This window comes from Glycine max, chromosome 15, assembly GCF_000004515.6.
Source record: "Glycine max cultivar Williams 82 chromosome 15, Glycine_max_v4.0, whole genome shotgun sequence".
NCBI lineage: Eukaryota > Viridiplantae > Streptophyta > Magnoliopsida > Fabales > Fabaceae > Glycine > Glycine max.
In genome coordinates, this window is record NC_038251.2 from 6785662 (window position 1) to 6801650 (window position 15989).

Sequence of the window (15989 nt, forward strand, 5' to 3'; positions counted from 1 at the left end):
ACTATTAGTGCTTACGATCTTCACTTATCAGCCTTAAGTGGTGTGAGGTTCAGTAAGGAATCTGAGACATATTAATCTTATAAAAGAGGTCAAAGATAGTGGAATGTGTTTGTGAACTAATTTCTGAGCTAAGAATTCAGAATTCAGAATTCAGAATTCAGAAATATGGTAATTAACTAAGTAATTATGTTCTGCTCTAAAGCTCCAATTGTCCAGAGTAGAGTGACTAGATGTTCGAATTCTTAATCAGTTTCTTTTTTTTTTTAAAAAAAAAAACATAAAATTGACAGAGCTTAAATTTGAGTAATTTTTTATGATTCTGTACTTCGGAAATTACCTTACGGATATAAATTATATCTCGTTTGAAAGGATAAAAAATGAAAACGCACCTTGCATAGGCACACACAATATTAAGAATTCAATAAAAAAAAGGTAAATGATCCTATAAATATAAGATTGTAATCTTTGACAGATAGAAGAGTAACGGAAAAAAAGTTAGGAAAAATTTAGAAAACAACCTACACTTAAAACTCTATAAATCAATAATGTAAGATCAGAAAAATTTATTAATTTAGATAGTTATTAATTTATCGATAAATTAATAATTATTAATTTAAAGAGTTTTTAAGTAATTATACTGTACATACCAAACAAAAAGACAAATTAGTTTATATCTCTTAGAATTATGTTACAACAAACCTTAAGATTCAAGGTAAATTAGTAACTACTCTGTTGATATGCATTGGAAATCAATAATGACTTTTGAAGTATAATAAATACTGAGAAAATACTTATGACATCGAACACTCTTCACGATTAATACAAAAATACTTGGATGCAATGAGAAAAGTTAGAGATGAGTTTCAAATAAACTTAAACTTTAAAGGAAAATAGACAACTATTGAATTATATTTCAATAGAGTGTAATATATATTTTTCAATTTCTATGAATTATTAATTTATGATTTTTTTAGAACCGAAAATTATAAAGGGATCTTATGAAAAATTATTATCTTATTATTTTATCGAGTTTTTTAATTTTTTACATTGGCCCAAGTCGGGACCAGACAAATTTATTATTTTAGAGAGTTTATTAATTTACCAAATATTAATTTGAAGAGTTTCTACATAGATAGAGCGCAAATAATAGGGTATTATATAAAAGGATATTTTGGATATCAATAAGGAAAAAGAATGAGGAATATATTTAGTATTTAGGATTGGTGTAAATAGCAATTACCTTGTTCTATTCACAAAGTTTGCATATAATACCCCTAAAAAAAAGTTTGCATATAATATCTTGCTTGATCTACACGACATATAAAGTGTTTTATTTTGGTAGTTGTAATATTTTTTTTTGGGTGAGAATAAAAAAACACAGAAATTTTTAACATTACACACATCTTTATCAACTGAATTAGATACCATTAATATATAAAATTTTGAATTATGTTGAAAATACACTGATAATTAAAATAAAATATATACTAATCATCAAATAAAATAACAACCAGTCGTTATCCAGAAAAATTCTCCATTAAAATAAATATCCAATCAGTTCCCTTCTTTTTCTCTTTTGGTAATCTCATTTTCTAAACGGAGTTCTCAAATTTCAACGTCACTGCTGCTGGTGAAAAAAAAATGCATCAAATGCCATCATTCCACTCTACGTTCAACAAAAACAACGGTCAAGATCTTCTTAAAACAACGTCGGCAATTGCATCATAGATTCATACGCAGTTCACGGCGCAGGTTAGTCAGATATGCACTCATGCGCCGCGTTGGCGCGTTTCGCTGGCATTTCCGCAGACGGGTCACGCGCTTAGCACAACGCGTATAACCCACGGCATCCTCCGAAAAGTCCGAAATTCAAACAATTGTTCCACGTTGGGCCGAACAAAAACAGCGAAACATCGTTCACAAGTGGCTTGCTTGGTCGGACTAGGAAAGTTTTCAAAGCCAAGCAAATACGAGCTTTACCCAATTTTCTTGCTGTTGAATTTTCCACTGTTCAATCTTCAAAATCACATTTTTCTCGATCTTCACCTTCTGGGTTGCTTTTTTTTTTTCTTCTTCTTCTTCTTCTTCTTTTGTTTTCGCTATGGAATCGAAAAACCCTGCGAGGTTTACGCTGGGGAAGCAGTCGTCGCTTGCCCCAGAACGCCATAACAAAGAAGCAGAGCTCCAAAAAGATGGGGAAGCTGTTGATCAGGGTGTGAGGTTGATGTATTCGGCATTCGAAGGCGATGTGGATGGAATTCGCGAGGCGTTGGAGTCTGGTGTGAGTGTGAATTACAAGGATATTGATAATCGCACTGCTCTTCATGTTGCGGCGTGTGAGGGCTTCACTGATGTTGTTGATTTATTGCTCCAAAAAGGTGCTGAAGTTGACCCCAAAGATCGATGGGGGAGCACGGTAACTAAGCTTTTTTTTTTTTTTTTTTTTCTTTTTTCAATTCCTGATTGGGTTTAGTACCATGAGTAATTGTGATTTGATAATTGGCATGGTTTGGTGTTGTTGTTATTTCCTGCTTTTAGTGTGGCAAAGCGGGTAACATTACCAATTTACCATAGATGTAATTTAGAAAAGGCCAAGGTTAGGTTTCGGTCTTCAGGGTTGTTGTATTGTATCTTGTTTTAATGTTGTTTGACTAGGCAAATGCTTTATCTTGTCATGTGGATTCATTCTGTGCATTGTAATGCCCCAATAATTGATTGCACATCGAGTTGGAGATTAACTTTGGAGGCATTTTGTGCACATAATTATTGTTACACTTTGCACAGGGTGGTTGACTAATTGCTTAGGTGTGAGTTTCTTGAAGTGAATTTAAGTTGGGTTCTCCTCTTACCAAAAGGAGCTTGATCTTATCTTTACATTTGGTTATCGTTATTCGTTTTGAACTAAAAGTGGAGCAGGGAGTGTTCATTAGCATTTATTTGGCAGAGTGTTTTCATCTAATATTTGGAAGTAGACACTTCTGTTGCACGTTGGCTTAGCTCTTATCTGTTTAAATTTTTTTTATGATGGGATTAAACATCAAGAGGATATAAGTAATGTGAAACTTGGAAAATATGGTGGATCTTGTGCTGGAAATTGTACTAGGCTTCTCCAAAATTGTGGTTGTGCTTATCCTTAGTTTAATTCCCAATATAAACAGGCTCATGCTGTATCATGTTTCTGCTGAACGTTCTTTGTAGTCTTGTCTTCATGTTCTCCCTTTTCCTTTCTCTGTATTCTGTAATGACTGTTCCAGGGTCTTCTGTATTGGCTACCTTTGAAAATAAAATACTACTATTAGATATGTAAATTGTAATTACAGGACTGATTATTAATCTTCTATCTCTTAAACAGCCACTTGCAGATGCTATTTTTTATAAAAAGAATGACGTGATCAAACTATTGGAGAAGCATGGAGCAAAGCCTTTGGTGCGTGTGAATTTAGGATTTTAATTTTATTAAGTTGTTTTATTTATTGGTCTTGTCGTATCAGTTTTAGCTTTTGTATTCTGCTGGTGATTACCAATATATATTGTGATTATACTGTTTCAGATGGCCCCTATGCATGTTAATCATGCGCGTGAAGTCCCAGAGTATGAAATCAATCCTAAAGAGCTTGATTTTACCAACAGTGTGGAGATAACGAAGGTAAAAACTTCATTCTGATTTATTGTTTTTATTATTTTTTATGGTCAATTTGGTCTGTCCTCAGATTATTTTATTTTATAAACCTTGAGGACTTAATAAGAAATTCTATAATTGCATCGTCCATCATTAGATTTATAACACATTGTGTTTTCTTTTGGGTTTCTTTATTTCCCCCTTTCAATTAATATGCCGAGTTTTAGGTAATAACTTTTAAAAGTTTTATTAATAGCTGTGATGTACAGTATTGAATTTTTATGATAAACTTTTTTTTATTGCCTTGTCTTGGGAACACAATTGCTGTGAAACTTGCTTTTATGGCTGAGATCATGGCTGCCATCATTGCCATTGAAAAAGCGGTTGAGGATTGGAACTGGTTATGGCTAGAAACTGATTCCAAGCTTTTAATTCATGCTTATTCTGATCCTTCTTCTGTCGCATTTTGAATTGCTGGAAGAATTGTATAAAATTAACTCAACCTTTGAATTTTAGGATCTCTCATATTTATAGAGGGTAATGCTTGTGCAGACAAGCTTGCCGCTTTTGGTGCTGATAATATATGTTTTTGGTGGTGGGACTCTCCCCCCAGCTTTATTTCTCAGGAGCTCCTTAGGTACAGATTCTTATAGTTTGGTTCCTTGGGCTTGGTGTGGTTCCTTAGGTACAGTTCCCTTTTTGCAATGATATTTGAGGGGTGTGGCTTCAGGGGAGTTGAAGTTGGGGTGTCAACATAGCTGGGATGCCTTCTTTCAACTCCCCTTACATTCCTCCTTTTTTGGCCAAAAAAACTATTTCATATCTAGACCCAGTTTGCAGATTCACTTAAAATGTCATGTTTGTGTGTACATAATTACTCAAGTTCATGAATCATCTTCAATTTTATTGCTTCTAAATGATTCTTGTATGTCATAATCTTGTCTTGATTTGCAGGGGACTTTCTGTAGTGCATTGTGGCGTGGAACAAAGGTTGCAGTAAAAAAGCTTGGGGAGGATGTAATTAGTGATGAGGAGAAAGTGTGAGTTGCTTATAAACCTTGTGCAATGATTGTTACATTTTGTTGTATACTTTCTTGATAATTAATATACTTGACTTTTCACAGGAAGGCTTTCAGAGATGAGCTTGCTCTGTTCCAGAAGATCCGGCATCCAAATGTCGTCCAATTTCTGGGTGCTGTGACCCAGAGTAGTCCAATGATGATTGTGACAGAATATCTTCCCAAGGTATTTTGTCCTACAGTTACATGGAACATTATTTCTTGGGCTTTGCTTGGGAATTTTGATGTTTGTTTGAAGTTTAACAGTAATGTGATAGAAAATATTCCGTTCTTAATCTTATCCCCATGTTGTGCAGGGAGATCTTCGTGATTTCATGAAAAGAAAAGGAGCTTTGAAACCATCAACAGCTGTGAGATTTGCACTTGACATTGCTAGGTATTTGACACTCTCATGCCTTGATTTTATTTGAATTATGTTTAGATGAAGCATCTATTGGGTTCTGGTTAACGGAAAATGATGTCTCCTCCTTTCTTTTTTTGTCTATTAAAATGTTAATACCATTCTATGTGAAATTATGCAGGGGAGTGGGTTATTTGCATGAAAATAAGCCATCGCCCATTATTCACCGTGATCTCGAGCCTTCGTAAGTTTTTCTTTTTTTCAATTATTGTGTTTTCCTCTATTCTTATTCTTTTATGTGAAGTCCATGCGTCTGTTTAATAGTCTGATACAGTCTACACTTTTTTTATCAATGTTGCTTATGAGTAAGCTAACAGTAATATATTGCGGGATGATTCTGGGCACCTAAAAGTTGCAGACTTTGGGGTTAGCAAGTTGCTGGCAGTTAAAGAAGACAAGCCTCTAACTTGCCAAGATACTTCCTGTGGGTGCTGCTTTTCTTCAGAACTATCATTATGCACACTTGAAATACCTAAATATCTGAAATGCTGTATTTTCTTATTCGTTGGGCATAAGAGAATATTGTCATTATTGTGACATTTTCCATGTGCTGGACTTTTGCATGCTGATTCATGGTTTTATTTTCTGAAACTGGGAAATTTTTTGTTTTTGTTTATAGGCCGCTATGTGGCTCCTGAAGTTTTCAGACAAGAAGAATATGACACTAAAGTGGATGTATTTTCATTTGCACTAATTCTGCAAGAGGTAACTATTTTTAATGTTTCATCTCTAAATGGAAAGATAAAAGCTATACATTATAAAGTATTTTATGGAAATATTATCGTTGTTATTGTTGATCCATTTATTTTCCTGTATCCATATGCTGTATGAAACCTGTTTTGACTGCCACTTGAATTGACCTCTACATGGTCCATAGTAAACCATGTTCCTAAGTGATATTTAAACTACATCGTTTATCCTTGAAAATCGGCTATGCAGAATTTTAATATCCTTTTAATTTGATTATTTACTTCTCTTTCCCCTCAAAACCCAATAATTTCAACAATATGATAGCATGATTTTCTGCTATTGTGTTTTTAACAATGTTTATTGGTTTTATGGAATTATTGTAGCTTTTGTGTGAATGTTAAGATCCTACCTTGCCGTAGTCATTATTGATGTTTCTTATGTGCTATCTTTTAGATGATTGAAGGCTGCCCTCCTTTTTCTGCAAAGCAAGACGATGAAGTTCCCAAGGTATATGCTGCAAAAGAGCGTCCACCTTTCCAAGCACCAGCCAAGCGTTACTCCCATGGAATTCGAGAGTAAGTCTTCTATGTTTCTTGGGTTATTTTTCCTATCCAGCAAGTGAAACGATTTGCCAAATACACTCTACAGTCTACACAAACACAAGTCATGGTAATTTCAATTAAGCAAATGTCGTTATTAGGCTATGCATGACTCACATTGCTATTGTTTGTTTTGTCTGAGTGTGAAATTACAAACAATACTTCTGATTTAACATAATATCTTTGCCAAGTTTTGCCTTTTCTCATTTGATAATGATACAATTTTAATTTTTTTTTTTTTATGTTTCGCTGATCTCTCTAATGATTATAGATTGATTGAAGAGTGCTGGAATGAGAATCCAGCAAAGCGGCCAACATTTAGGCAAATAATAACAAAGCTGGAGTCCATCTACAACACAATTGGTCACAAAAGACATTGGAAGGTTGTCATCTCTCTTACATTCCCCCCTCCCCTGCATCAGATATTTTTGCTTGCATATGCTTGTTCAAAATTGTGTAGACTGGACTGAATGCTTAATCTCTGTTTATAAATATTTGAAACATGTTTCTGGTTTAATAAAACAAAGAAAAATAATAAAATGATATAACCTAGGAGAGAGCTTGTATGAAAGAATAGAATGACATGCGGCAATTAGGGTTATAACAGAGAACTGTATGATCTTTTTGAATTTTCCAGCTCAGGAATTGTATTCTTGAGAAACAAAAGTGAAAACTCACCACTCCACGGGCAACACTGGTATACAAGTAATTGGGGAGTAAGTAATTATGGGATGACATCTCTTGAATCTCAATGAAATGTAAACCCTTGCATAAATTGACATTTTTCTGACACAGGCTTACATATGTGCCAGAGAAATGCTTTATTTCTTTGGTTTCTGTACTGGCTTCTTTGGTAGAAAATGCAATGTTTCTTTGGCTGTTTAGCTGTTTAATCAGTTTATCTTTGGATATTATACAAGACAATTTCATACTTGACAAAAATTATAATTGAAGTTAGAGTTAAAAAATCATAGGCTGCCATACATCCCTTTTCGGCTTTTGGCTTTCTTTTTTAAATTCTCGCAAGTCATAAGGGCAATCTGAAAAATAAGATGTTTTATGACGGGAAATTGTAGGAAGAATGTATCCAACAACTTATCCACCTCCCCCCAGTTAAGGTTGGTTGTATTCAAATATAAGCAGTTGTCATTTTTTTTCCAGCATTAAACAATAGGTGGCACTATATTTCATTTATCTGAACAGATTTGGCTTATTACAGAACATGTGGAGGAATTGTAACATTAACAATTTTTGCTCCTTGCTGTTTGTAACGTGCAGGTTAGGCCATTGAAATGCTTCCAAAATCTGGAGGCCTTGTTGAAGAGAGATCATTCAAATGGAAGTAGTCGTGGCGGTTCATCTCGCTCCACATCAAGCAGAATATGAAGGAGAACATTGGTCTTATCCTGTAACTAAAATATTGGTATAAAGATAAAAGATAGCAACCAAATTTGACTTCTTGAGTTGGAGCTTTGCAACGTTTTCTCGTGTGTATTCATTCACAGGTTCATGGTTGTTTTCGTCTTTCAAGATTCTTTATACTCGATGATTTATTTCCAATTACATTTATGTCTGGTGACAGAATTAGTATTTGTATGTAACATATACACGTATTCTAAGGAATTTGCTCCCTGTCATGTACATTATTATGTAACAAGACATTTTTGTTGGGTATATATCATGCAATAGATTTTTAGCTGAAGAACTTCACCAATTAAATCGAAATTTGAAAGTCAGCTAGCGTATATACATTACCATTAAGCAACAGAATTAAGATGATTAATAAATAATAAAATATATTACGCGAATAAGAGATTATGGAGAAAAAATAGAATTCAGCAAAAAAAAAAAATGGAGAAAAAATAGAAGCATTTACGGCCAGTCTATATACAAGCACCAGCAGTTGCCTATTTGGAAGGATGGTCATGTCCGAACACAAGAAAATAACATCACTCTTTTAAGTGTATTTGAGTCTATTATTTTTTTGGCTGATACTAGGTGTATTCAGTATTATTGTTGATGCATCCAGCATTTAAGGAGAAAAGATTGAAATATTCCTGATTCGTAAGTCTTTTAAGTTGATCCGTAAAAGACTTACAGATCAAGTTGATTCGTAGAAGCCTTACAGATCAACTTGATCTGTATGCTTAATATCAACTTGATCCGTATCAAGTTTATGAATCAACTTGATCTATACGATTTACGGATCACCCTTACGCACACCCAACACAAATGTGAAAAAAATGCAGGGGCAATTTTGACATTTAAAAAAAATGATGGGTGCACCAGGAATAATGCTAGGTGCACCTAGCATCAGCCTATTTTTTTTGGGGGTTCAATTTTATAAGTGATCGACGGAACTAATCGTTTTAAAAATGAGGACATGGGCCTTTTGACTTGAAGTCCATTTTTGGGAGGTTGACAAAAAAATAAAAAAGGGAATGTCATGAAATTATATCATATATACGAACATTTTTGTTAATTTACTAGTAACGTGTCACTAATAAGTTAATTTTAATTTACTCTAAATTTTTAACATGTTATCTAATTATGTATAACGTATTGTTATGTTATTACAAGACACTAGCCTCAAACATCAACTTCTTTTTCCTACCCTTTCACGTTCACTATGCATATTCACGAAAAAGAAAATACTATTCATTGTTAAGTATTTAACAATAAGAAATTAGACGCAGTCGTACCTGACTGTAAGAAAATTAGCAATTTTTTTATAATAGATATCAATAGAAGAAAAAATAACATAAAACTTTGTCCTTGAACATCAAGAAATGAAACTCTCAAATTGAAGCTAATTTTAATTCACGAACAACTTACATTATCATTACTTAACGAGACTTGTAACTAGACTAGACTTCTCAAATATAAGTTCTTACAAAAATTGAATTATGTGAATTTTTTTTAACAAATATTGATATGCGTAGTGGTCTTAGCTTACTTAAATTAGTTTACATAATGCTTCTAGTAGTCTATAAAAAAATTACTTGAAAACAATATAAATTTATATATTATTGTTAATTAACCTTTAATTAACTTAGCAGGAAGAACACCCTTCTAGAGTTAAAGAAGTAGTTATTTTCTATTGTAAAATTAGTTTGACTTGGTCTTTTACTTAGTTAGCTATCTTTTATATGTTTTCTCAAGGGTTTCTTTCTATATAAATGGTCCCCTTTATCTTGTGATCGTGTGTGTGTGAAACACCTAATAATACAATTTGATTTTCCTCTTTCTATACACTTTGAGTTCTGATAATTATGGTATCAGAGCAATGTTATTTACATACAATATACACTTCAGAAAAAAGAAAGAAGAAAATTTATTATAAATGAAAAAGGAATTAAATTATAATATCTGTCCTACAATCCTACATATGTGCCATGTCCTGGTTGAAAAACTTCAAACAATTATTATTTTGAATAAGAAAAGAAGCATCCTGATTATGCCAAAAAAACTATGAAGTTGCCAATACGATGGATAGATTTTTTGTTGAAAAGAATCCAAGTATGTTGTTAAGAAGTAGCTAGTTATTAATTCAGTTTAAACTTGTTAATTGAGAAACATCCTGGTGATGACAAAGAACTACAAAGTTGTCAATATGATGGATAAGTTGTGTTGAAAAGAGTCCAGTTAACGTATGTTGTCAAGTAACTAGTTATCAATTTTCAGTTTAAAGTTGTTAAGAAGCCTCCAAAGAACTATTAAGTTGTCAATATGATGGATAAGTTTTCTGTTGAAAAAAATCCAGTGTATGCTTTTAAGAAGTAATTAATTATTAATTTTCATGATCAGTTTAGATTTTTGAGAATTTGAGAGGATGAGAAACCAAATACACTATAGTTCACATGTGTGTCATTTGATCAATTAGCTATAGTAGAAACCAAAAACTCAACCAGAATTCCTTCATCAGAACCAAGTCTTTATCCAAATATGTGGCTAACAACAGTAAGATCTAGTACCCAAAATTCTTTGACATGGATCATTATAGCAATTATCTTTTTTGGTAGCCCCTGTTCTGAGTTGTAAAAGCGGATCCTCTTAGAAACTGTAGGAGAAATTAAATGAACAGGTTTATTTCCTTTGAAGGACTTCCTAAATAAACAGGCTTACAAGAGTAGAAAGCTTATAGCAAATTTAATACCTAACGAGAAAAGGAAGATTTGATTTTAGTAAAATGGCTTACCTTGTTTTAGGTTTTTTTTTCTTTCCCTTTACCATTACCTATCACTCCTGCTGATATGTACATTAATTCACTCATTTTTAATAATTTTTACAAATGCGTTTGATCTATTTTTTTTTTTTTTAATTTCTAAGATGGTGTTAGAAGATTTACAACACACTCTTGTTTATCTAATTAAGTTAAATCCTCTTTGATATTTTATTTAATTTGATTTATATGCTTCGAGAAGAAAATGTATTTTTTTACTTAATTCATGAAGAATGAATTGTAGTTTTTTTAATATTATTCTTACAAGACACACATTTAATATTAAGATTGAGATTCTTCTAAAAATATATATATTAAGATTGAGATTAATTTTTACAACGGATATATGATGTATGGTCTTCCCTCAAAATGTATTCTTAAGCCATTCAGTTAGTGGTACGATTAATATTAATGTCTCTCTCTCTCTCCCTTGTCTGAGGCTTCTTCAGCAAAACATTCACAACACAATTCTTAATTTATTTATTAGATTCTAATAACATCTTATTTAAGAAAAAATAAGTTTCTTATCATTAATATTTTATATATATAATTTCTTATCATTAATTCTAACTATTAAAAGCATGTATATTAATGTTGTACTAATGAAACAAATTTGATAGAAAGTCAAATACTATTGGACATAAAGAATATTTCGAACTTGTAGAAGTCAATTTTCAGTCTTTTTTTTAAAAAAAAATTATTGGATGCTGATGCCTCAATATATCCACATTTATTACTACCGTTATTAGAAATTTGATTTTCTGTAAGACTCAGATGTTTTTACAAGTTTGATCATTTAATCTGTTGACTACAAAACTAATCTTTAGTCCTGTTTTTTTTTTTTTTTTAGAAATCTTTAGTCATGTTAATCATTAAGTATTTGGCAAAAAGGGGGGGGAAAAAGAAAGAAAAAAAACTTGCTCAACCTATTAAATGATAGATTTTGTCACCGTCGTTGGCATGACTTAATAGGAAATATTTACAGTAACATTTAGCAGGATTCATGTTTTCCCCATATGGAACCAAAGAATTACTCTATGAAGCATATTTAAGAAGTGTCTTTGGGGTGCATGTTCAGATCAAAAAGATTAATTTCGTTGCTGAAAATGGGTTAAAGTCTAAACCCAAAGTAGCCAATCCAAATTGCAGGTATGCTTACCCAATTGTGAAGAGATAGCAAAATTTCCCACTGAATATCTCACACTGTATGGAAGCAGCGTTTCCCCATTTGGACAGTTTCAAATGTGCAAGCAAATCTGCTACCTTTACCTTTTTCTTGTTTCAGCACAGACCGTGTGCCGTAAGGCAAAGGGCTCAAAATACAAAATAATTAATTAATTAACAGTTGTGAATGTGAATAAGACTAATCTATAATCTATATAGCACACAATTGTTGCCCAACTTTAGCATAATAAAGAATCTGCTAACATGAATTTGCCAATTAGTGGGGAACCATATGAACCATAGAGTCCAACTCAACCCTATTATTTTGAGAAAGCTTTGAACGTAATAGACGCATAAGCTTCACTTCAACTACAGTGTTATTTCAGCTTCTATTTTGACATCACTCATGATTTTCTAGTCTTCGTACGTAACATTTTTTCTGAAAATCGAGATGGGGCAAATCCAAGGTTGCTGAACGTGGAAAACTCTTAATATAATCGTATCTTGTACGTACTCCTTCAAATTGGGGCTGAAATCGTGTGCTCGAGTGAATCAAATTTCCAATTAATTTCTGTCGTTGGTAAATTTAAGTTCCTTGTCAAACTTGAATTCAGTTTTCCTCTAACGCTGGCATCAAACCGAAGACAGCTATAAATTGATGTTGGCGATGAAGTTACGGCCTCGTGTAAAGTTGATTTTTTTTTTCTTTTCTTTTCAATTCTATACCGGCACTTTGATGACCTCACCCAAAGTACTTATTTATCTCTTTAACAATGATCAAAATATATGAACTAGTTATATATTATATCTTATTAAGTTAGAAAATCTTATGCATAATTTATTTAATTTGAATTAATAAAATTGATTTACTACTTCTTTTGTAAGTTTTTTATCAACTTATTTTAATTTAAAAACTTATCAAAATAAGTTGCTCTTAAATTATTTTAATAAACTTCAAGATAAAATTTAAAAATAACCTTGCGTATGATAAGCATGTTATTATTAATGAATTATGAATTATTATTATCATTCTTAACGAATTATTAATATTATTACCACCCGTATCTATTATTCCGCACAATCTTACTCCAAACCTAGTTAGACACTAAAAATGTCATCTCTCCCAATATAAAGAAATTGAATTATGATTCATCGTCTTACAAAAAACCAACCCCTTCTCTAGATGTGACACTCGTTAATGGTTTATTTTTTTCATTTACTAAGTAACATATACCTCCCACATGCATATAACTTCTGTAATAAATAATCTTTTGGGAGACAAGCACAGTCTGACATTAAATTATTTACATACTTGCATATTTTCAGAATGATACTCTATAATTCAGATTTTATTTTAAAGTTAGTGTGATCACATAAATGTCACTTTTATCATGTCACAGCTTATCTTTTAATATCTCAAAAGTCACAACTCACATATTGAAAGCTTAGGGCTAGATGCAGCCACATGGCAATAGAGCCAATATACAATTGGAACGATTTCCTGTGATTCTTCACGCGGGGATGTCACGGGCAACGCTAGCTAGAAGATGGTCTTTTAATATTAGAGAATTAATGCACCTCATATGATTTTGTATTTTTGGACCCAACTACCTGTTAAAATGCTCATAATAAGATTGCCCTACCCTTTGTGTGCGTGTTTGTGGGTGGGGACTTTGTCTCTAAAATAAACCTTCATGCTTGGCAACACTGGGCAATGGAAAACGGGGACTATGAAAAAACATTATTTGCTATGCTTTCTTGGTTGAGATGCAAACATGAAACATGCCAGCAAAAAACATAATAATGATTTTATGTCAGCAAGAAATTGACCTTGTTAATTATTTTATTTCCATTTTTTTTCCCTTTCCCAGGTTGAAGCTTTTCAACATAGGAGATTTTATTTGGGGATGGGGGTGGGTGAGGATTCCTACTAATAGTGATTCTACAAGTAAAAAAAAAAAAAAGAAGGTTATAACAGGTACCAACTTCCAACTGCTTTTGTGCTTTTCTAAGGACATCATTACCCTCTAGAGTGTGAAAAAAGAGTGATAGGAAGTCACATAAGTAACAAAATTTATATTCAGCTCCATGTGACTGCCAAGACCAAAAGTTTGGTTCAAATCATGCCTACACCCCAATGCAGCAGTTAAAAAAAGGAGGCTGAAGCATGAGAATGGTTTTTTTGAATGAGCGGAGCCTTTAACATAAAGTTGCACTTTATACATTCCAAATCCAAAAGAGCAATCAACATTATACATAAGCATTGGTCACTTTTTTTTCCCCTTTAAATTTTTAAACAGGGTAAATTCATTGATCCTCATACTCCATTTTATGTAACTTGCAGTAAACTTCTTCTTCGGCTAAAGCTTGACACCACTTGGGGAAACTTTACAGAGAAGCATCATACTCATAGGTAAATATCACATTACAAAATTTGACATGAACTTTTCATTCGTGAGAGAAAGAAGTACTAAATTTTTTCTAGTTCTGTTGATCCAACTAGGCAGTGATGGCAGAGGACCCTCAATTTTATCTTGTACATCTTTTTGGGTAGTTGGATTTGGACCCATCAACTAAAATTCATAGGCTTATAGAGCAAAAGGCCTAAGGTAACAAAGAAACAAGAGGAGGAAAATAGACAACAGATTTATACTGCAATTGGGAATTACAACTACAAGCATCTACCATTTACCATGGTGGGTTGGTTCTCTTTAGCAAAAGGAAGGGATGGGACCAAGCATCAGTCACCCTGAAGTGGAGTGAGATGAGAGCAGAAAGATATTGCCCAATATAGATTGAGTATTTTTGTTGATCTTCAATATTCTTAAGCTTTGGTAGAAAAAAGTTCCACTGACTTCTATTGAGGGACCAAGGACACTAATGCTTACTTTCGATTAGGAGAAATATTTCATGACATTCCTATCAGGTAGTTGAACAAACTATAATGGTCATTTGTTACAAAAATCCAATCCAATTCACTTTAATTGAAAGTCTAACTGTTCCTCCAATAATCCATAACAAATTAACAAACCTATTTATGAGTTATGACAAACATTTTCAGCATCCACCATAAGCAGGGGGGAAATTTTATGGGAAGAGAGGAAAATCCTGAATTTTTTTATTAAAAAAATTGCAACATCTAAAACACACAAAATAAAGAAATGAAAACATATCCAGATTGAGCCTAAGGAATTCTGGTACCCAGACCATATTATATTTTGACATATTACAAGCTGCAAAAGTTGCCAACACTAGAAACACAAAGGGTTTTTTGTGGTGCTAAATTAACCAATTCATTCTTGATATCTGAAACTCAATTGGTCCTGAAAAAAATAATTCAAAACTCAAAACCTTATACTTGAAGCATTTTAGGTGGTATGACATTGACAAAACCTAAAACAGTTGACTTGTTTTGGAGGATGGTAATGGTAGCTTTAAATGTGGCCTAGGAGTTATTAAGGCCGTTAATACCGGATATATAGTTCATGAACAAGTTGTGATAGAGGTGCTTAAACAAGAGCAAAATCCTTGCAGCCCCCACACCCAATTCTTTGAATTGAATTTAGTTCTCATTTGAGCTAAACTTTCTATTTAAGCTTGTAGAAGTGAAAGCCAGTACTTGAATCGGCTGAAATCATACAATAGCTTGACGACAAAGGTGAGATTGTGACAACCTACATACGATGCATTTATGAGATTAGGTTTTGCATTGAAGAACAGCAACGCATAGCATCATTTGAAAGCCCTATGTAGAATCATGTAATTGCATTGTGGTCCCCTTGTGGAAAGAATATATTACCCCTCAAAGGAACTGCAGCTTGTACTTTGCTCTTAACTTTACAGTAAAGAATGAGTGAATGACATTCTCTTCTAATAGTCACTCTCACAAATTTATCATTCCATAATGGCATTGGTTTTGAAGTTCAATTATGCATTTAATGAGTGTAAATAATGACAGAAAAGATAATTATAACTTTCCTCTATTTGTTGAGACAGTTATTTGAAATTCAACAATACCAAGTTTAAGTACATGCAAGAATTTAACTATTAGAACAAGTACTACCCTAAGCCAAAAGAGAGGTATTTTAAAGAAAGATAAGGTAACTAATTTACCTACTCTTGGTTAGTTGTTTTATTAGATAAAAAGAAGAGAGGGGGCAAGAGGGTTCTCCCAAATTTCCAAACAATTATAAGGGGGCCTCTTCATCCCTTGTCT

The 15989-nt window shown here is 32.8% G+C and overlaps 1 protein-coding gene across 1 annotated transcript; it reads left to right on the forward strand.

Annotated features, from left to right (window-relative positions):
* Positions 1-1879: 1879 nt before the first annotated feature.
* LOC100790126 (integrin-linked protein kinase 1) lies at positions 1880-8061 on the forward strand. The gene is made up of 12 exons (XM_003546006.5): positions 1880-2416; positions 3353-3427; positions 3551-3646; positions 4574-4659; positions 4744-4864; positions 4995-5074; positions 5220-5282; positions 5416-5522; positions 5718-5803; positions 6242-6363; positions 6659-6770; positions 7666-8061. The coding sequence occupies exons 1-12, from the start codon at positions 2102-2104 to the stop codon at positions 7771-7773; spliced, it is 1371 nt and encodes a 456-aa protein (XP_003546054.1). The 5' UTR covers positions 1880-2101; the 3' UTR covers positions 7774-8061.
* The last annotated feature ends 7928 nt before the right edge of the window (positions 8062-15989 follow it).

What these genes read in the sequence shown, in the direction of transcription:
- LOC100790126 (XM_003546006.5), top strand. Translation starts at nt 2,102, where the DNA reads ATGGAATCGAAAAACCCTGCGAGGTTTACGCTGGGGAAGCAGTCGTCG. An exon ending in AAGATCGATGGGGGAGCACG is followed by an intron (nt 2,417 to 3,352) that starts GTAACTAAGCTT and finishes TCTCTTAAACAG; the next exon opens with CCACTTGCAGATGCTATTTT. An exon ending in GTCACAAAAGACATTGGAAG is followed by an intron (nt 6,771 to 7,665) that starts GTTGTCATCTCT and finishes TGTAACGTGCAG; the next exon opens with GTTAGGCCATTGAAATGCTT.